This window comes from Salmo salar, chromosome ssa12 (genome assembly GCF_905237065.1).
Source record: "Salmo salar chromosome ssa12, Ssal_v3.1, whole genome shotgun sequence".
Lineage (NCBI taxonomy): Eukaryota > Metazoa > Chordata > Actinopteri > Salmoniformes > Salmonidae > Salmo > Salmo salar.
In genome coordinates, this window is record NC_059453.1 from 65,252,769 (window position 1) to 65,274,395 (window position 21,627).

Genomic DNA, 21,627 nt, shown 5'->3' on the forward strand with positions numbered 1-21,627 from the left:
GAATAAGTCAATAATTCATGTGGCACACATCTGACACTCTTCTGCCTGATTGATCTGATACTCTATATGTGTCAGTATTTGTGTTGGTTACTGTGAGTAATACAGTAGCAGTTGGTGTCTGTCTGTAGTGACAGTTGGTGTGTGTGTGGTGTGATGTGTATGGTGTGTCATCCACAGGGCAGCCCAGGACCTATCGGACCAAGAGGAGAGAAAGGAGTTGAGGTCAGAGGTTATGCTGTTTGTTATCTAATCTAATCTGATATAATAGTTCAAATCTGCTCAAAGTAACAAAACTGTATGTTGTTTATGACACAATAGGGAGCTCAAGGCCCCCCAGGACCTCCAGGGAAAGTGGTGAGTCCTGATAAGATTATAACTCTTTAACAATATGTTCATTTAGCAGAGACTAAATGTGACTTTCAGTCAACAAATATGGTCCCTGTGAGAATCATACCAAAGAAATGGTATTACAAGCACAAGAACCACATAGCTACCTACACCTCTCTGTCTCTCTCTAACTTCTACAGGGCGATACAGTGCAAAAGCTTAAAGGAGAAAGAGGAGAAAAGGTATGTAGATGTCCCTTACTTACTTCTAACATTGTACGAACACATCTTTGTGTGTATACAGCACAGCTCTCTCTCAGTACACCTAACCTCCCAGTGTCTGATGTCACTTCCTGTGTCTAGGGAGATGCTGGTGACCCGGGAGAGCATGGGGGCAAAGGTCAGAAGGGCGAGGCAGGGTCCTCAGGGGCCGCGGGGCTCCGGGTGAGTAAGACTGCTGTCTATGTCTCTTATCTAACCTTTATTTAACTAGGTAAGTCAGATAAGAACAAATTCTTATTTACAATGACGGCCTACCCCGGCCAAACCCGGACGATGCTGGGCCAATTGTACGCCGCCCTATGGGACTCCCAACCACGGTCGGTTGTGATACAGCCTGGAATCAAACCAGGGTCTGTAGTAATGCCTCTAGTGCTGAGATACAGTGCCGACCACTGCGCCACTCGGCTCCTTTCTAGCCTTAAGGGGGAAGCAAGCCTTTTTACGAAAATAAAAACCCAATTTCTAATTGGGTTTAAAGGACAACTTGTCATCCAACCATATACCTAAGTATTTGTAGGATGACACTTTTTCAATAGATAAGTACCCTTGATGGGTCACTGTCTCTTAACTACCTCTAAACTTTAAGCAGAGTCTTACAGGGCTATCCTTCCAAATCTAGTGTTTTGAGAAGCCTAAGCTTCGGTCGGTTACTGAAGTATACTGACCTGTGATGGCTGTCTGTCTGTCTGTGTGCTGTAGTGTGTGTAATTCTTACCCTGTGTCTTCTCTCTCTCACCTGCTCTGTTGTTTGTCTGTGTAGGGTCTCGAGGGACAGCGTGGACCTCCAGGGTCGAGAGTAAGTCACTGTCTGTCTGTCATGTGTGTCTGTCTTTCTGTCTGCCTGTCTGCCTGTATGTCTGTCTCTTATGTTTGTCTGTCTGTCTAATCACTATCCCGCTCACCTACCCTCTCTCTATTTCACTCATTGCTCTTTCTTTCTTTTTCTCTAGGGTGACACAGGAGAGAGAGGAGGCCCAGGAGACAAGGTCTGAACAACACATACTACAGTGACTTCTCACATTCTCACACAGGCAGATTTTGTAATTGACAAATCCTGATAGGATATGGTTCTCCAAACTGGCTGGTGATTGGCAGGTTGCGCTGTCCTTCATTCCACCGGATCCTGTTTACCAGTCTGCAGATTCCCAGTGGGATGAAGCTCAGTGGGGCCTGCTCACAACATCACCACAGCCTGAGACATGCAACTTACTACTGTATACACACATGCTCTGCATCCTAAAAAATACCTCACCGTAGTCATTTTCAAACATTGAACTAACTCTGAGTAACGACGCTGGAGCACTGAATTGCCTTTCCACAGTAGTAGTAGAGTTTTATCCTCTTGTGCAAAATGTTCCCCGGTCCAATACAACCACTGTGCAGCCCTTATTCTGATCATACTCTATGCATCATGTGTGCTTCTCTCTGTAGGGAGAGAGAGGTGCGTCTGGGCTGGATGGACGCAACGGTCTGGATGGCAAACCAGGGGCACCAGGAGCGGCCGGCCTGAGGGTCAGTACCTCTGTCTCTGTCATACAGACATTACAACAGCTGTAGATTCTCAGGGTACTGTGAACATGACATAAACATTACTGTCTTTAGTTGTCTCTCAATCCTTTCCCCTTGGTGTTACAGGGAGACCCAGGGAAACTAGGAGATCCAGGAAGAGATGTGAGTACCACTGTTCCCCAGGCCAGAATCAACCCCTAGACTCGGGGTGCCCAACCCCAGTCCCAGAGGGCAGCACTTCTGCTGGCTTGTGTGGCTCTCTGGTACATTCATTGGTCTGTTAAAGTCAGTGAGTGGAGCTGTTACCATTTGTCTTATCTGAACCTTGGAGAGGTCCCATTAAGAAGTGAGAAAGGATTTCATGCAAAGATGATCTATTATATTGATGGGTCCACTGGCCGCTCAATGGAAATACATGTCTGCAAAGGTGAAAGGCAGGCGGGAGGAGGCGAGATCAGGTGGGAACATTCTAGCCAGTGATCTTTTGTAGAAAATGTATCAATACACTCGTAACAACCAAAGCATTATGAAATCAAATAAGCCTCAGCTATCAAAATAGCAATTCACTTTCAGCTTAAACAAATTTGTCACTTTCACATTGCCCTCCAGACAAAAACACCTCACTTGCTTATAGCGTTAAGCAGAACAAATCTGCTCATTCTGCGCGGACAGCTTTTGGGCGGAGTCGACCCTCTCGCTTTGCCTCTTGCTTTCAGCTTCAGGCTAGTATCGCATCTGCCAAATTACTAAAATGTCAATGTACATGGAACAAAAATATGAACGCAACATGTAAAGTGTTGGTCCCATGTTTCATGAGCTGAAATAAAAGATCCCATAAATTTTCCATACGCACAAAAAGCGTATTTCTCTTAAATTTTGTGCACATATTTGTTTACATCCCTGTTAGTGAGCATTTCTCCATTGCCAAGGTAATCCATCTACCTGACAGGTGTGGCATATCAAGAAGCATGATCATTCCACAGGTGCACCTTGTGCTGGAGACAATAAAAGGCCACCCTAAAATGTGCAGTTTTGTCACACAACACAATTCCACTGATGTCTCAAGTTTTGAAGAAGCATGCAATTGGCATGCTGACCTATGGAATGTCCACCAGAGCTGTTGCCAGATAATTTGATGTTAATTTCTCTACCATAAGCCACCTCCAACATCGTTTTAGAGAATTTGGCAGTACATCCAACCGGCCTCACAACTGCAGACTATGTGTAACCATGCCAGCCCAGGACCCCCACATCCGGCTTCTTCACCTGCAGGACCGTCTGAGACCAGCCACCCAGACAGCAGATGAAACTGTGGGTTTGCACAAACAAAGAATTTCTGCACAAACTGTCAGAAACCGTTTCAGGGAAACTCATTTGCGTGCTCGTCGTCCTCACCAGGGTCTTGACCTGACTGCAGTTCGGCGTCGTAACCACCTTCGATGGCCACTGGCACCCTGTAGGAGTGTGCCCTTCATGGATGAATCCCGCTTTCAACTGTACCGAGCAGATAGCAGACAGCGTGTATGGCGTCGTGTGGGCGAGCTGTTTGCTGACGTCAATGTTGTGAACAGAGTGCCCCGTGGTGGTGGTGAGGTTACGGTATGGGCAGGCATAAACCACAGACAACGAACACAATGACATTTTATCGATGGCAATTTGAATGCTCCGTGATGAGATCCTGAGGCCCATTGTCGTGCCATTCAGCCGCCGCCATCACCTCATGTTTCAGCATGATAATGCATGCCCCCATGTCGCAAGGATCTGTACACAAGTCCTGAAAATGTCCCAGTTCTTCCATGGCTGCACACTCACCAGACATGTCACCCTTGAGCATGTTTGGGATGCTCTGGATCGACATGTACGATAGCATGTTCCAGTTCCCGCCAATAACCAGCAACATCGAACAGCCATTGAAAAGGAGTGGGACAACATTCTACAGGCTACAATCAACAGCCTGATCAAATCTATACGAAGGAGATGTGTCGCTCTGATTGAGGAGAATGGTGGTCACACCAAATACTGACTGGTTTTCTGATCCACGACCCAACCTTTTTTTTAAGGTATCTATGACCAGCAGATGCATATCTGTATTCCCAAACATGGTAAACCCATAGATTAGGACTTAATGAATTTATTTGAATTGACTGATTTCCTTATTTGTATTTATTATGGATCCCCATTAGCTGCTGCCTTGGGGTCCAGCAAAATTAAGGCAGTTTATACATTTTTTTAAACATTACAATACATTCACATAACACACTGTTATGAAGTCTGTACCTCAGTAAAATCTTAAATTGTGGCATGTTTATATTTTTGTTCAGTATACTGTAAATGTGGTGGAGGATGCTCTCCGATTGCATGTAAAAAAAAAATAAACAAATAAAAACGGTGGACAGAGACTTGCTAGCTACGTTAGCTGGGATTTTTTACAAGGATTCTGCCTCCTGAAAAAAGCTTCTCCCAAGCGGGTGTGACACCTACTCCCGTTGCCTGCTCACTCTTTTTCCCCTGTCCAACTACAAAGTTTCTCCCTGCAGGCAGTCACTGAGTCTGAGGTGCTAAAGGACCCCAAAAAAACATCTGGTTCACTGCAACTTAAAGGTCCTAAATGATGTCACCATTGTCCTTGATTCTAATTAATGTTTTTATTGACTTGGCCAAAGCTTTTGATACGGTAGACCATTCCATTCTTGTGGGCCGGCTAAGGAGTATGTCACCAAGGGAGTACCCCAAGACTCGACCCTAGACCCCACGCTCTTCTCAATTTACATCAACAACATAGCTCAGGCAGTAGGAAGCTCTCTCATCCATTTATATGCAGTCTTATACTCAGCTGGCCCCTTCCCGGATTTTGTTCTTAAACGCTCTACAACAAAGCTTTGTTAGTGTCCAACAAGCTTTCTCTGCCCTTAACCTCTCTGGTATCATTGGGACGCTAGCGTCCCACCTCGACAACAGTCAGTGAAATTGCAGGGCGCCAAATTCAAACAACAGAAATCCCATAATTAAAATTCCTCAAACATACAAGTATTATACACCATTTTAAAGATACACTTCTTGTTAATCCAACCACAGTGTCCGATTTCAAAAAGGCTTTACGGCGAAAGCACACCATGCGATTATGTTAGGACAGCGCCTAGCCACAAGAAACCCTACAGACATTTCACAGCCAAGGAGAGGACTCACAAAAGTCAGAAATAGTGATTAAATGAATCACTAGCTGTCATGGGAATTATTTTATCCCCATGATAATAATTAACAATCAATAAGCCTTGACTAATGCCTAAGGTTTGTAAGACACTGGGTAAAGAATAATTAGGCAAGGACTCAGCTTTCTGCAAAAGGTTCGTACGGTTTACTCAGAGAACGTTCTGCCCAACATTAACAAAGAAGTTCATTTTATCCTCTCTCTCCGCTTACGCACACACCTCCACACAAACAGTAGGTGAATAGTATCCCTCCCCTGACTTCCCACCACTGTTAATCACCATCCAGCGCTGCCTGTTCCTTTCCCCCGAGATTAGAAGAACCTTGAAGGCTACTCCCGGTCTCTTCACACACACACACATGTCTACAGTTCCCTTAGACCCACTAATCACACACACACACACACACACACACACATACACTTCTCTCCCTTCCGGGTCTCTACTAGACCTTATGGGACTAACGTTCAGTACTTTAATTATTCATTACCCATGCTACATAACTACTAATTAATAATGGATTCTTTATTCATTTACCTTTATTAGATAATTCTCTTATCACTAACCTTTGATGATCTTAATCTGGTGGCACTACCAGGACTCCATGTTACACAATAAATGTTTGTTTTGTTCGATAATGTCCCTCTTTATGTCCAAAAACCTCAGTTTAAATTGGCGCGTTATGTTCAGTAATGCATTGTCTCAAATGACATCCGGTGAAATTGCAGAGAGCCAAATCAAATTACAGAAATACTCATCATAAACATTGATGAAAGATACAAGTGTTATACATAGGATTAAAGATACACTTCTTGTTAATCCAGCCGCTGTGTCAGATTTCAAAAAGGCTTTCTGGCAAAAGCACACCATGCGATTATGTTAGGACAGCGACTAGCTACAAAACACCATACAGACATTTTCCAGCCAAGGAGAGGACTCACAAAAGTCAGAAATAGCGATTAAATTAATCACTTACCTTTGATGATCTTCATCTGGTGGAACTCACAGGACTCCATGTTACACAATTAATGTTCGTTTTGTTCAATAATGTCCCTCTTTATGTCCAAAAATCTTATTTTTGTTGGTGCATTTAGTTAAGTAATCCAAAGGCACAAAGCGCGCTCTCAACACCCATACGAAAAGTCAAGTTCATAGAAACATGTCAAACGATGTTTAAAATCAATCATTTACATTACATTTGCGTCATTTAGCAGACGCTCTTATCCAGAGCGACTTACAAATTGGTGCATTCACCTTATGATATCCAGTGGAACAACCACTTTACAATAGTACATCTATATCTTTTTTTTGGGGGGGGGGGTAGAAGGATTACTTTATCCTATCCCAGGTATTCCTTAAAGAGGTGGGGTTTCAGGTGTCTCCGGAAGGTGGTGATTGACTCCGCTGTCCTGGCGTCGTGGGGGAGCTTGTTCCACCATTGGGGTGCCAGAGCAGCGAACAGTTTTGACTGGGCTGAGTGGGAACTGTGCTTCTGCAGAGGTAGGGAGGCGAGCAGGCCAGAGGTGGATGAACGCAGTGCCCTTCTTTGGGTGTAGGGACTGATCAGAGCCTGAAGGTACGGAGGTGCCGTTCCCCTCACAGCTCCGTAGGCAAGCACCATGGTCTTGGCTTCAACTGGAAGCCAGTGGAGTGTGTGGACGAGCGGGGTGACGTGAGAGAACTTGGGAAGGTTGAACACCAGACGGGCTGCGGCGTTCTGGATGAGTTGTAGGGGTTTATTGGCACAGGCAGGGAGCCCCGCCAGCAGCGAGTTGCAGTAATCCAGACGGGAGATGACAAGTGCCTGGATTAGGACCTGCGCCGCTTCCTGTGTAAGGCAGAGTCGTACTCTGCGAATGTTGTAGAGCATGAACCTACAGGATCGGGTCACCACCTTGATGTTAGCGGAGAACGACAGGGTGTTGTCCAGGGTCACGCCAAGGCTCTTAGCACTCTGGGAGGAGGACACAATGGAGTTGTCAACCGTGATGGCGAGATCATGGAACGGGCAGTCCTTCCCCGGGAGGAAGAGCAGCTCCGTCTTGCCGAGGGTCAGCTTGAGGTGGTGATCCGTCATCCACACTGATATGTCTGCCAGACATGCAGAGATGCGATTCGCCACCTGGTTATCAGAAGGGGGAAAGGAGAAGATTAATTGTGTGTCGTCTGCGTAGCAATGATAGGAGAGACCATGTGAGGATATGACAGATCCAAGTGACTTGGTGTATAGCGAGAATAGGAGAGGGCCTAGAACTGAGCCCTGGGGGACACCAGTGGTGAGAGCATGTGGTGCGGAGACGGATTCTCGCCACGCCACCTGGTAGGAGCGACCTGTCAGGTAGGACGCAATCCAAGAGTGAGCCACGCCGGAGATGCCCAACTCGGAGAGGGTGGAGAGGAGGATCTGATGGTTCACAGTATCAAAGGCAGCAGATAGGTCTAGAAGGATGAGAACAGAGGAGAGAGAGTTAGCTTTAGCAGTGCGGAGAGCCTCCGTGACACAGAGAAGAGCAGTCTCAGTTGAATGACCAGTCTTGAAACCTGTCTGATTTGGATCAAGAAGGTCATTCTGAGAGAGATAGCAAGAGAGCTGGCCAAGGACGGCATGCTCAAGAGTTTTGGAGAGAAAAGAAAGAAGGGATACTGGTCTGTAGTTGTTGGGATCGAGTGTAAGTTTTTTGAGAAGGGGTGCAACTCTCGCTCTCTTGAAGACGGAAGGGACGTAGCCAGCGGTCAAGGATGAGTTGATGAGCAAGGTGAGGTAGGGGAGAAGGTCTCCGGAAATGGTCTGGAGAAGAGAGGAGGGGATAGGGTCAAGCAGGCAGGTTGTTGGGCGGCCGGCCGTCACAAGTCGCAAGATTTCATCTGGAGAGAGAGGGGAGAAAGAGGTCAAAGCATAGGGGAGGGCAATGTGAGCAGGACCCGCGGTGTCGTTTGACTTAACAAACGAGGATCGGATGTCGTCAACCTTCTTTTCAAAATGGTTGACGAAGTCATCCGCAGAGAGGGAGGAGGGGGGGAGGGGAAGGAGGAAAAGGAGGGAGGAGAAGGTGGCAAAGAACTTCCTAGGGTTAGAGGCAGATGCTTGGAATTTAGAGTCGTAGAAAGTGGCTTTAGCAGCAGAAACAGAGGAAGAAAATGTAGAGAGGAGGGAGTGAAAAGATGCCAGGTCCGCAGGGAGGCTAGTTTTCCTCGATTTCCGCTCGGCTGCCCGGAGCCCTGTTCTGTGAGCTCGCAATGAGTCGTCAAGCCACGGAGCAGGAGGGGAGGACCGAGCCGGCCAGGAGGATAGGGGACATAGAGAGTCAAAGGATGCAGAAAGGGAGGAGAGGAGGGTTGAGGAAGCAGAATCAGGAGATTGATTGGAAAAGGATTAGGCAGAGGGAAGAGATGATAGGATGGAAGAGGAGAGAGTAGCAGGAGAGAGAGAGCGAAGGTTGCGACGGCGCAATACCATCTGAGTAGGGGCAGAGTGAGTAGTGTTGGAGGAGAGCGAGAGGGAAAAGGATTCAAGGTAGTGGTCAGAGACTTGGAGGGGAGTTGCAGTGAGATTAGTAGGTTGTTTTTGTCATAAATAATCAATAATATTTCAACCGGACAAAAGCTTCGTCAATAGAAAAGGAGAAACAAGATAGGCATGCTCCCGATCACGCGCTGGACTCATGTCTGGAAATGTCCACTGTCCACTCATTGAAAGCGCTATATCTCCCTCATTTTTCAGAGTAAAAGCCTGAAACAATGCCTAAAGACTGGCCACATGTAGAAGAAGCCATAGAGATCGTGAACTGGGTCCTAAGTCTTTGTATGGTGGATAGGCTTTCAATGGAAAAACAGCCTTTCAAAATAATAGTACTTCCTGGATGGATTTTCCTCATTTTCCTGCCATATCAGTTCTGTTATACTCACAGACATTATTTTAATAGTTTTGGAAATGTTAGAGTGTTTTCTATCCAAATCTACTAATTATATGCATATCCTAGCTTCTGGGCCTGAGTAGCAGGCAGTTTAATTTGGGCACGCTTTTCATCCAAAATTCCGAATGCTGCCCCCAACCCTAGTGAAGTTAACCTTGTTCTGAACACCTCCAAAACAAAGGTCATGTGATTTGGTGAGAAGAATGCCCCTCTCCCCACCAGTGTGATTACTACTTCTGAGGGTTTAGAGTTTGAGGTAGTCACCTCATACAAGTACTTGGGAGTATGGCTAGACGGTACACTCTTTTTCTTGGCACATATCAAAGCTGCAGGCTAAGGTTAAATCTAGACTTGGTTTCCTCTATCATAATCACTTCTCCATCACCCGAGCTGCCAAACTAACCCTGATTCAGATGACCACCCTATCCATGCTAGATTAGGGAGACGTAATTTATAGATCGGCGGCAGGTAAGAGTGCTCTTGAGCGGCTAGATTTTCTTTACCATTCTGCCATCAGATTTGCCACCAATGCTCCTTATAAGACACATCACTGCACTCTATACTCCTCTGTTAACTGGTCATCTCTGTATACCCGTCGCAAGACCCACTGGTTGATGCTTATTTATCTCCATCTCTTCATTCAAAGACTCAATCATGGACACTTACTGACACTTGTGTCTGCTTCGCGTGATGTATTGTTCTCTCAGACTTCTTGCCCTTTGTGCTATTGTCTGTGCCCAATAATGTTTATACCATGTTTTGTGCTGCTACCATTTTCTGCTGCTGTGTTGTGTTGCTACTGTGTTTTTGTCATGTGTTGCTACCATTCTGTGTTGTTGTCTTAGGTCTCTCTTTATGTTGTGTTGTCTCTCTTGTCGTGATGTGGGTTTGTCCTATTTTTTTTATTTATTCCAGCCGTCACTTACTGTGTTTGAACACTAGAGGGCACTGTGTTGCTCTGTGGTTTCAGCCCTCACTCCTCCACTGTGTCTGTCTGTCTGTCTCACCAGGGGCTGCCAGGACTAAGAGGTGTACAGGGCCTCCCAGGCCCTATTGGGCCCGCTGGAAATCCAGGCACACCTGTGAGTTTGCCAACACTGTCAACCACACAAACAAAAACACATACATGCACGACGCACCCACCCACACACACACACACACACACACACACACACACACACACACACACACACACACACACACACACACACACACACACACACACACACACACACACACACACACACACACAACGCTCCACTTTCCAAAGCACGTGTCTCATTGATGTCTCATAACTCTAATTGTTGTGTTTCAGGGCAAAGCAGGTGAAAATGGAAAACCAGGGGCTGCTGGGAAAATGGTGAGGGATCTGTCAGACCTCTAACATAGCATCCTGCAGGGCATTACCACACTACATCATACCTCTGATTAATAACAAACTGAATTTTTTTTTTAATTGGATGCGATTCAGTGCTATTTATTATGAGCTTTATCATCACCAGTTAGTCCTATTTGTCTCTGTCAGTCTGTGTAATTACCATTAAACATGTTTGTCACATCCTCAGGTTAAAGTGCACTGATCAGATGTGACTCTGAGGCTTTTATTCCACCTAAGTGGCTGTGCTGACTTTGTGTTCATTCCAAATGGCACCCTATTCCCTATATAGTGCACTACTTTTGACCATGCCCTATAGGGCTCTGGTCAAAATGAATGCATTATGTAGGGTTAGGGAGCCATTTGGGGAGCTGCCCATCTGTTGTAATGTTAAGTGAGGAGGTAATAGGATGATCAACCGAAGCCTCTGCAATACATTATCTATCTAACTGAGAGGCTCAGCTTGATACAACAGCATAGTGAGCTTTTATAAATGCGCATTTCAGTGTTGTTAGTATGGTAAGTTTGTTATTGTGTTGTTGTTTTTCGCAGGGTGAGGATGGCGTACCAGGGGAAGATGGCAGAAAGGTCAGTGTTCGTTACGGCACTCAGGACTATTTAAATTCACATAACTTTATTCATGGTCTATGGTCCACTGACCAGTAAACATCACGGTTTCCTCCCATTGCTGTGCTGATATTGCTGTTCATGTTCATTTGGAGTTAATGTGAGTGTCTTTGCAGTGCCACTGTTGTCTTTAGTGATGTGATGAAAATGATGTTTCTCTACCTCACAGGGTGACAAAGGAGAGGCTGGGGTTTCTGGAAGAGACGTTAGTAACTTGTTACCCTGTATCTTTATCTCTCCCCTCTCGCTCTCTTTTAATGTCTGTACAATGTCCTTTCTTTCCTCCCCTGCTGTCTCTCTCTTCCTCTCGCTCCCTCTTTCCCTCCGTCTTCATTGATCCTGCTCTCCTCGGCTCCTGAGCATCTCTCGATTATCCCTGTTCCGTTTCTTTCTCGCCATCAATCCCCCTCCTAGTGTGTGTTTATTAAGCGGACTCTCCTGTGACATTGATATTTCTATCACACCCTACCTTCACGATGAAATCAATAGCGCTCTAAGCAGCAGCTGTATAAATGCAACCGGTGGGTAATGATCAAGCTCTGCTTTTGAGGGCCAGCCGCTTCTGAGAGGGGATCCGCACAGGCATAGAATGTCAAGGCTGTGGTTTCATGTCCAAATTCATAGAAATTATCTAGGACATCTGCCTCCTTTCTAGTTCAGGCCAGAGCCCTTAGGAATGGAATAGAGTGTCCGTGCTGGTCTGAAGTTGTCGTGTGTTTGTGTTTGTGTGTGTGTGTGTGTGTGTGTGTGTGTGTGTGTGTGTGTGTGTGTGTGTGTGTGTGTGTGTGTGTGTGTGTGTGCGTGCGTGCGTGCGTGCGTTTCAGGGCCGTGACGGGCTGAAGGGGGACCGGGGCCTTGGCGGGCCTGCAGGGCCAACTGGTCTATCTGGGCCCCAAGGGGTCCCTGGCACCATCGGACCTCCAGGACAGGTACAGAACAGTCATATGACTCTGCTTCCTAGAGGTGTGTGTGTGTGTGTGTGTGTCACTTGGTGCTCTGATTATACAGTTATCTCTCTCTCCCCTCTCTTCTCTCTCTTAGGTGGTCTATGCGAAGGGAGCTCCAACACCATCTATCCCTGGCCCTCAGGGGCCTCCAGGAACCCCAGTAAGTTACTATGTTGGATATGAGCCGTGTAGTATAGCAGTATAGTATAGCCTGATGTAGCAGTACTGTGTGCTTGTCTTAAGTACATTTCTAATGCATTCTGTTTCTGATGCCCTTCTCTCTGTGTCTCTCAGGGTGTGCCTGGAATCCCAGGGACCGTAGGAGCTAGAGTAAGTCATTTTCATAGAGATAATTTACTATTATCTATTTCTATGGTCAGTCAGTCTGCTCCAGCTCTGTCCATTCATCTGTCCTTCAGTCTGATCTCTGACCCACTCACTCTTGTATTTCAGGGGGAGAGAGGAGCAGTGGGCAGTAAAGGTGAAAGGGTAAGTGTGTGTGTGTGTGTCTTGCATATGAATGTGTACACATGCTGTTTCCTGAGTATGTGTATGGGTGTATGTGTTAGTGCATCTTTAGTATTACTGATGTGAGATGTTATTGACAGGGTGATCCAGGAGAGGACGGGCAACCGGGCAGGCCTGGAACAGCAGTGGTAAGAAAATACGGATTCAAGAAAGGAGAATAACCCCAGCACGTGACTAATAAAGGCATGACCATGTACTGTATTCACTCCTCCTTGACACTGTTTGTGCCTCTCTCCCGTCAGGATGTGCAGAAGGCCCTCTCTAACCTTGGCATTGAGGTAAGTGGATACTAAATGTTTGCAATGATGTGACATTAAGGCATAGCAGTGCTGTATATGAGTCTCCTTCCCTTTGAACAAGCCTGGGTTCTTTTCATTAGGACACACCGTATCAAGGTGTTAAAACGTTTATTTCAACTTGAAACGAAGTCCAAGTAGGCCCCTCCTGTTTCAGTTTGCTTCTTTTTGTTTGGTGCCTGATGAATATGACCTTTCTGTCCCTGTACTGTCCTGTCTGTAGATGCAGGACCTGAAGGTGCTTGTGGATAACAGTAATGTGCCGGGCAAGAGTGTGCTGGAGAAGGCTGAGAAGGGCCAGAGAGGAGACAAGGGAGAGGCCGGGCAGAGAGGACCAGCAGGGATAGATGTGAGTGAGCGGTCCCCAATTTGGGAGCAGTGTGGGGAACAAAGAGATTATATCAAGACCTCCACGCAAATGGTGTAGTAGAGTGAACTAAAACATGGTGTTAGTGTGTTTATTTGACCCATGATGTAATGCATAACTCTCTGCTTACTCTAAAAGTGATTCTCTGTATGACTGTAAAACAATTATGATTTCTAGGACAGTATGTGTAAGTAATGTCTTTACTCATTTCCATGTCAGGGTGCCCGCGGGCTGTCTGGGGAGAGGGGTGTGAAGGGAGAGCAGGGGGAACGGGGGCCTGTAGGGGCCACAGGACCCACAGGGAGGGCCATTGGAGAGAAGGGCCCAGTGGGACCCCCAGGACAGGCTGGAGAGCCTGGAAAACCTGGAATACCTGGAGTACCAGGGAGAGCCGGAGAACTGGGAGAGGCTGGACGACCTGGAGATAAGGTGAGGAGGAGGAAGGAGTGGTTTAAGGAGAGAGATAGAGAGGGAGAGGAATATGAAAGGAGGAAATACAATTTTTTTTAAAGAGGAAGATCATGTAGATTAGAGATGTGTCATGTGATACCACTTTGACTTCCAGGGGGAGAGAGGAGAGAAGGGTGACAAAGGAGAGGCTGTGAGTATATTCATCACCACAATAATCATCATTTCATGTAATGTATATACTGTATGGATGTTGACCAGAGCATGACTGTTCTCATCTCCAGGGGAAAAACGGGCTAGGTGGCTCAGTGGGACCTCCTGGACCAAAGGTGACCTGTACAGACTACTTTTCTAATAAGTCGTAATTACAGTAAACATATCATAGTTTATCCAGAGGTTACTGGGTGCAGTGTGTTTATTGGGGTGTGTGTGTGTGTTTAAGGGTGCTGCTGCAGTAGCGGGTGAAGCTGGACTCCCCGGAGCAAGGGGCCTCCCTGGGGTTACAGGACCGAAGGGAGAGCCTGGCGCCTCAGGGCCACAGGGATCCAAAGGCGACAGGGTCAGAACACCTCACTCAAAATATTACAGTACTTCATCATGAAGCCTGATGTGGGTCCCTGTGTTTAATCAGCTGTGTGTGTGTGTGTGTGTGTGTGTGTGTGTGTGTGTGTGTGTGTGTGTGTGTGTGTGTGTGTGTGTGTGTGTGTGTGTGTGTGTGTGTGTGTGTGTGTGTGTGTGTGTGTGTGTGTGTGTTACAGGGTATTGCAGGGCTCCGTGGAGATAAAGGTGATCGGGGTCCATCTGGAGAACAGGGACGCGATGGTTTTCAGGTGACTGTGTGCTTTACAATAAGTGGCTATCCCTCATCTCATCTACAACTGAGGTGTCAAACATGCAGCCCGGGGGCCATTTCTGGCCCGCCATCTGATTCAATGTGCACCCCTTGGTGAAAAGGACTTTGACACCTCTGTGCTACGCTGTGAGATGAGATGTGACTGGCTCTAACCATATGGGTTAACAGTTGGCACTACCTGATACCAGGTTGTATTACCCTTATCATTGTGTGATTATGGTGCGGAGGAGGTTGTGAAGACAGTGTTGTAGTGGTAGCTAGTAGTAACCAGGTTGTGTTTTGATCATTTCAGGGGGCAGCAGGAGAACCTGGCAAACCGGGACAGGATGGGAAGCCGGTGAGAGGAGGAGGGGTGGGGTTGAAGGGAAGATTAAAATGATGATAATATTGTAATCGTATGATAAGGTTACTGTAGCTAGCCTACCTAATACATTTTCAGAAAAAGTCGGTCTATCAGGCTTTTATTTTCATTGATATCAATAACCATACAATTATACAGTGATATACGGTGGTGCTTCTTTGTTGATATATGATGCCTTTTAGATATGACTGCATGGATGCATTATGCAGGTGCACACTGTGCACTCATCTGTTTTCAAAGAGACAGCTTCCAGGAGACAGGTCCCAGACATCAAAGGACAAACTGGAGTTACACAGTTTTCAGGTCTTCAATAGAATGGCTGCACTACAGTATATAGTTAAGCAGATAATGTTGTGTTTGAGTTCCAGTGATCATAATATGTCCAACCATACAGAAGGTGAGTAACTGAAGCATTGATGTTGATGTTGTGTAATCAGCCATGACTAACTAGGGTCCGGAGTTTCTCCTGTTCTGTAAGAACTCAGGGTCCTAGTAGTCATAACATGAGGAGGAAAGAGATGGGTAGAAGGAGAAAGAGATTTGGAGGTGTGGAGGTGGAGAGATGATAAGATAACTCACGCTTCTTGTTTCATCCCACAATATTTCGAAGCAGGGTCCACAAGGGCCAGCTGGTCCTCAAGGCCGCTCAGTGAGTAACAGTAACCCAGGCATGCAGCCTCCTTTAGGGCTGGCCCTGCGTAGGAAAGCCTGTGGATTGGCTGCCAGTGCTAGGCCGCTGATGGAGCTGATGTATGTTTTCCTTTGGGCTGAGGCTACGTAGAACCTTTAGAATGTAACCTTTTGCAACCCTGCTTCTAACAACTCCTCCCTCTTTCTTCTTACCTCCCCCCTTCAATCTGTCTAATTTTTATCTATTTTACACCCTTTCTGTCCCTCCCTCTCTTTTCAACACTTCCAATTACCCTTGTGTCCTACTATCCTACTCTTTCCCTTCTTCTCCCCCTCTCCTTCTTCCTCTCCTCCCTCTCTGACTCTAGGGCCTGCCTGGGTTCCCTGGAGTGCTGGGGAGACCGGTAGGTTTTCTGTGCTGCTGGCTGGCATGCTTGTGACCAGGGAAATGGGGGCAGGGGGGGTACATGAGTCGGGTGGAGGGGTACAAGCACGACCCAAGGATGCTGTGACGGTACCAGTTTCCACTGCACTGCAGCAGAGGGGTTTGGAGAGAGGGGAGTATTGTCAGGGGACGCTAGTGTCATCAGTATCAACATGCACACAGTCACAGAGTCCTCCACCGCGCCATCCTCTGCATTCATGTCTCCACTTTAATTTTCTTTCATTTGAATTAGGTCCCATCTCCCTGGGGTCTGAGACTAGAGTTGTGCCTTGATAGGAAACTCATGAAATATTAATCTGGACCACCTGTTCCCAGAGTACCACTGATGTCTGAAATGTTTTATGTATTAAACACCACACGTTTGTAACACATATGCCACATACACTAACCAAGATCAATTGGACACAATAGGGTTGTGAATACTGAGATGGATTACCTGCCCCATCAGAATTGTAACAGATGCATTTTGCTTAGTGTCATAGCTCTCTGTGCATTGTGTGCTAGCTTTCTGTGCATGTGGCTTCACCTGCTCTGTTGTCTGCTTCTCAGCCCTCCCAAAGCACTGTTTGTACATTGTATATCATGTGTGTGTCTTTGTGTATTGTGTGTGTATGCAGTTGTGTGTGTATGCAGTTGTGTATTTGTTTGTGTGTGTGAACACTTTCTTTGATGTTCATGTATGAAATGTATGTCTTTTCTTATTTATTTTTTATTTGTAATGTTTATTTAACTAGGCAAGTATGTCTATACAAAGCCTACATGTATGTAAGTATGTACAGTATGCTGTGTGTATGCACAGCAAATTGGCCAGTGTTACCTAGTGTTGATTTTTCAGTGTAACATTTCTAGTGTTGATTCAATTGTTAAATTAACAGTCATTGGTGTAAAATAACCCCAGTATTGGTGTTAATAACCAGTGTTAAAACAAAACCACACCCATCATTATCATATTTCCTAGCATGCTCTATTGCAGGTTGCTTTTTAGAATAGTTTGTTTCAATATCTATGTTTTTGCATCGATGAATTAATATTATGCTACTGAAATATAAACAAATCTAAAGTAATCCAATCTGTTACTTGGATTTATTGCACCCATTACTGAAATGGTTGTTCCAGTTTAGATGGTTTAGGTAGTCCAATATTTTAGACTTCCCAACAGGCATTCTTTCTGAATGCAGGTTAGGGCGGGGTGAATAAAAATTCTAATTGTTGGATATCCCCACTTCAATTCCAATAGGAATTACACTTCACTTTGCAAGCCAGCATAATGTGACTTGCATGCCTGAAAGCCATGGGTTTCAGGCCACTATATTAGGGTAAACAAAGCCCTCAAAATAAGGCCTTATTGAGCACTTGTATTCTGTTGAGTAATTTAATTTAATGATGACATATTTGCTTAGGATCTCACTTGGTGAAGGCAATAGGACAAAATAATAATTCTGCAACAACCATGTCTCTGTCACTAACAAATGCAGTCATGAGTGATAACTCTACAATTCACCAGAAAGTCAAGGCACTCTGGGAAAAATAAAAATAAGGCTTTACACTAAGCAGTGTGTTAATTTAACACTTTCAGTGTTGATTTAACACTGGAGAATTTGCTGTGTGTGTGTTTGTGTGTCGTATCATGCATGTGTTCTCTGTGTGTGTGTTATGTCTTGGGCATGTGAATCCAGCATGCTCTTATCTTGTTTGCAGGGAAACCCTGGAGAACCTGGAATTAGAGGGCCAACTGTAAGTATGATATTCTAATATCCGTCATGCGCATGTGCACACACACACACACACACCGCGCTGTACCGCGCTGTACTGATGCTATCGCTTTTGTAATTGTAGGGTCCGATCGGTACCAATGGACCTCCAGGTCCGTCAGGGGTAAAGGTGAGAACTTCTTCCATCATAGACCTACAGTATCATTCATTCTTAGTTCCAGCTCTGTGGGGGTATTGCTAATGCATTTAGTAGTGTTGATTTTTTTTGGTCTACAGTAGCTTAGTATTACAGCACTGGAATGATCCATTTAAGTGTTGTCTTTGTTGTTCTGAGAATGTGTTTTGATCTCTGACAGGGTAATCAAGGAGTACCTGGGGTTGGCGTTCAGGTCAGAACTTTATATGATAAATGTTGTGTTGTACATTGTGGGCCAGTTTCCCAGGCTGTCACGATGGCATAAATGGTCAAGAGACAGGCGCAGGAATGCGTAATAGGGGTTTTTATTTACCCAAATCACAGAGTGCCGTGTAAAGGCACGGGGACGAAGACCAAACAAACACTATACAAAACACAAGGTTGAAACCCAAACAAAAGAGCGAGGAGTACCTCGAATAAATAACACAAGCGCACAATGATTATCACACGGGACGAGACCCGTAATCATCTGCACAATACACGTGGTACGAAAGCCAACACAACATAGCACAGGTACTCACACGACCAATGGTCATCGGAACAATAATCGACAAGACAATGGTGAACCAAGGCCACACTTATACAATTACTAATCAGGGAATAGAGACCAGGTGTGCATAATGACAGTTCCGGAGGGATCCGTGGCACAGGCAGAGATTTAGTCTAGTCCAAGTCTAGAAAGTGTTATAAATAGAGATTCTCCATTGAGAGAGCTTTTTAGTCCAGGACAAGGCTTAATCTGTGTCTGAGAAACTGGCCTTATATGTTTTATGTTACTACTGTATATTCCTATTAGATGTTTATTGCCTCAGTGATTTTAGAATTACTCACCCACTTTTCACAGTGAAAGTCACAGAGCTTCATAATAATCTATTTGAATTGACCCTCCTGTTCCACAGGGACTTCCTGGTCCCGAAGGCAGCATGGGAGTGCCTGGACCTGCAGGGCCTCCTGGAGCTGTGGTAGGGCACAGCATCAATCATCTATAAACCAACTCTCATACTGTATAGTTTTACTGGCTGAACTGGTGTTGTAGTACATTCCCATTGGACTGGGGATTCCTCGTATGCTCACACCTTTACCTTTAAGCTTACTGTAATTAAAAAGGCCATCAACACAATGTGTGTTTAATATTGTTTAATGTATTGTAATGATACCGTCTCTTCCCAGGGTCCATCTGGGCCTCCAGGTCTACCAGGGCAGACAGTGAGTACAGCAGCTCCGTGGGACTCACAGTTCACATACTGTACTGTAGAGCCGACACACACACACCTCTATCATCGCCATGGTTAACACACAGCAAGCCATTCACGCAAACATCAGTTCTGGTGGTGACATTAAGTGTGTCTCTCCACAGGGGGAGGGGGGCAAGCCAGGTGTCCCAGGAAGAGACGGGATACCTGGAAAAGAGGGAACACCAGGGTTGCCAGGGAAACAGGTGTGTATTGTGTATGGTATCTGTCTCTCTACATCCTACTGTGTTTCTAGTATGTGTTAGGATGGCATCAGGTTTAGTGTGGATTTTTCTTTGAAAAAGTTTTTTAGAGTGCTGTGTTGGATCTTTATTACAGGGTATCGCTGGACCAATGGGGTCCGCGGGGTTGAAGGGGGAGCAGGGGGACAGTGGCCCCCCAGGAAAGGTGAGTCAGAGGGGTGAGAGGGGATCTGGGAAGTGACATGAGGTTGAATTGAGCTGTACTTAAATATGCACAATGTATAAATTGCTCCACCATTTCCTGGTTGCTAAAATTCACATAATGTCAGTTTATGTGCCAAACATACAAGTATAGTGTAGAGAATCATTGTACCATCTAAACTGCTGTGAAATATATTTTCCATAACCCAAAATATTATATTTTCAGCTGTTTGAAGCCGAAAGTAAAAGGCGCAGAAACTAAACTGAAGAACGGGAAGAATAGAAACGGAGCACATGGAACAGATATACCGCTTCTTAGACTTGCTTTCAATGAGAATGACAGATCTATACACATATTTCTATGTGAATTTGGTCTGGTCACCCAAAAAGTTACATATTGCAGCTTTCAGACTAATTCAGAGTCCACAGCCGCAGAGCCTAGATAGTCCGGCGGCCCATTGTGAGACTACCGTCCGCGGGGGACGCACAGCCTGACCTAGCACCTCCCCTAAATTCCCAACCAACGCAGCTCCATGTTCTCAACGCCTATTCATTTGATTGTGGTGACAGTTGGAGAAATAGCTTGAGCTGCTCTGCGATATCGAAAAGTATGAAAGCCAACAGTCCAATATTCTAGAACATGTTTTGGACTCTTGAGTGCTTTATTCAAAAGCTCTATCTGCACATGATTCCCTCTTCTATTTACTGTAAATGGCCATGACTCACATCCTCTTTATCCAACGTCTCTCCATTTCAAAGACGAGGAAATCATTGGCATGAATAGGAGGGCAGAGGCACATGTACAAATACACAAACAATGACACACCAATGCTCAAGCATATGAGCACGGATGCACACATATAGACACACACACACATATATACACACACACATACATTCACATCATTCCCCCGGAAGCTTTAGCAGGATGTACTACGGTTCTTGAGCAATAAGAGCTTTTGAAGGGATGAGATGTACTGTACTTATAGACAGCACATCTGTTAAACTCTTCCTCTAGTTTGTGTGAAAACCAAATTAAAACTCCCGTTCATGGTCTGATGCTCTAATGAAGGTCAAAAGGCCAAAGCAGTAGCACAATAAAAGTGATACTTTGCATAATAACATAGTGGGTAGGAGTTTCCTCAATCGTTTACTATTGCTGTCCATCTTCAGTGCATTTTCAAACAATCTAATCCAGATATGTGAGTTTCATGTCATGTTCTCCCTGCATATCCCCATCACAGGCTGTAGCAGGACCCCCTGGTGTGAAAGGAGCACAGGTGAGTTATTGTCATGCTTACTCTTCCAGTCGTGGTAACATCCAGTCATGGTGACTAACCTTACCATGTCTAACTGGTGTATGGAGACACAATAGAAACAACTCACAATCAGTGAATCACAATACTGAATTATACTGAATCATAGGCCAACAAACAGATGTATTGTGAACATTTTTGAGAAAATGGCGCCGGAAGAAATGGCAGCAGTTTTACGGGCGCCCTACCAATTCTGCTATTATGTTTTTTTTTGCATTATTTGTAACTTATTTTGTACATAATGTTACCGCAACCGTATCTTACAGCAAAAAAGAGCTTCTGGATATCAGAACAGCGATCACTCACCTCGGATTAGACAAAGATTTTTTCTTCAACAAGCAGGACGCACAGGACATTTTCTGAACACCCGACAAGGCCAACATCCAAGTTATTTGCAAGAGGAAGAAACGCAGGTACAGAGGACACAGAGCGGTGTGCTTTATAAGGATTCGCAGAAGGCGAGTGGGAAAGCTGCCGTTACCATCAATATTACTCGCCAACGTGCAATCATTGGACAATAAATTAAACGAGGTACGATCACACATATCCTACCAACGGGACATCAAAAACTGTAAAATCTGTTTCACGGTGTAACGGCCGTCGTCAGAATTAGACCAAGGTGCAGCAGAGGATGTGTTCATCATTACAATTTTAATACAACGAAGAGAACACTTTAGAAAACGAAACAAAAAC

At 45.3% G+C, this 21,627-nt stretch overlaps 1 protein-coding gene across 7 annotated transcripts in view; it reads left to right on the forward strand.

Moving 5' to 3' along the window:
* Window positions 1–21,627, forward strand: part of LOC106565565 (collagen alpha-1(VII) chain-like) — a 99,256-nt gene that overhangs the window by 57,740 nt on the left and 19,889 nt on the right. For 5 of the 7 annotated variants that reach the window (XM_045691645.1, XM_014132829.2, XM_014132830.2 and 2 more), the window contains exons 57-90: window positions 178–222; window positions 319–354; window positions 528–569; window positions 690–770; window positions 1,369–1,404; window positions 1,559–1,594; window positions 2,040–2,120; window positions 2,244–2,279; window positions 10,248–10,319; window positions 10,553–10,597; window positions 11,165–11,200; window positions 11,409–11,444; window positions 12,064–12,168; window positions 12,281–12,346; window positions 12,481–12,516; window positions 12,640–12,675; window positions 12,795–12,842; window positions 12,957–12,992; window positions 13,234–13,359; window positions 13,597–13,806; window positions 13,943–13,978; window positions 14,070–14,114; window positions 14,228–14,344; window positions 14,544–14,615; window positions 14,931–14,975; window positions 15,998–16,033; window positions 17,773–17,808; window positions 17,911–17,955; window positions 18,143–18,175; window positions 18,882–18,944; window positions 19,153–19,188; window positions 19,340–19,420; window positions 19,554–19,622; window positions 20,863–20,898. In XM_045691645.1, coding sequence (XP_045547601.1) covers window positions 178–222; window positions 319–354; window positions 528–569; window positions 690–770; window positions 1,369–1,404; window positions 1,559–1,594; window positions 2,040–2,120; window positions 2,244–2,279; window positions 10,248–10,319; window positions 10,553–10,597; window positions 11,165–11,200; window positions 11,409–11,444; window positions 12,064–12,168; window positions 12,281–12,346; window positions 12,481–12,516; window positions 12,640–12,675; window positions 12,795–12,842; window positions 12,957–12,992; window positions 13,234–13,359; window positions 13,597–13,806; window positions 13,943–13,978; window positions 14,070–14,114; window positions 14,228–14,344; window positions 14,544–14,615; window positions 14,931–14,975; window positions 15,998–16,033; window positions 17,773–17,808; window positions 17,911–17,955; window positions 18,143–18,175; window positions 18,882–18,944; window positions 19,153–19,188; window positions 19,340–19,420; window positions 19,554–19,622; window positions 20,863–20,898 — 1,995 coding nt within the window. Of the gene's footprint in view, window positions 1–177; window positions 223–318; window positions 355–527; window positions 570–689; window positions 771–1,368; window positions 1,405–1,558; window positions 1,595–2,039; window positions 2,121–2,243; window positions 2,280–10,247; window positions 10,320–10,552; window positions 10,598–11,164; window positions 11,201–11,408; window positions 11,445–12,063; window positions 12,169–12,280; window positions 12,347–12,480; window positions 12,517–12,639; window positions 12,676–12,794; window positions 12,843–12,956; window positions 12,993–13,233; window positions 13,360–13,596; window positions 13,807–13,942; window positions 13,979–14,069; window positions 14,115–14,227; window positions 14,345–14,543; window positions 14,616–14,930; window positions 14,976–15,612; window positions 15,649–15,997; window positions 16,034–17,772; window positions 17,809–17,910; window positions 17,956–18,142; window positions 18,176–18,881; window positions 18,945–19,152; window positions 19,189–19,339; window positions 19,421–19,553; window positions 19,623–20,862; window positions 20,899–21,627 lie in introns of all 7 variants that reach the window. The other 2 variants (XM_014132828.2, XM_014132832.2) reach the window with 2 other exon arrangements.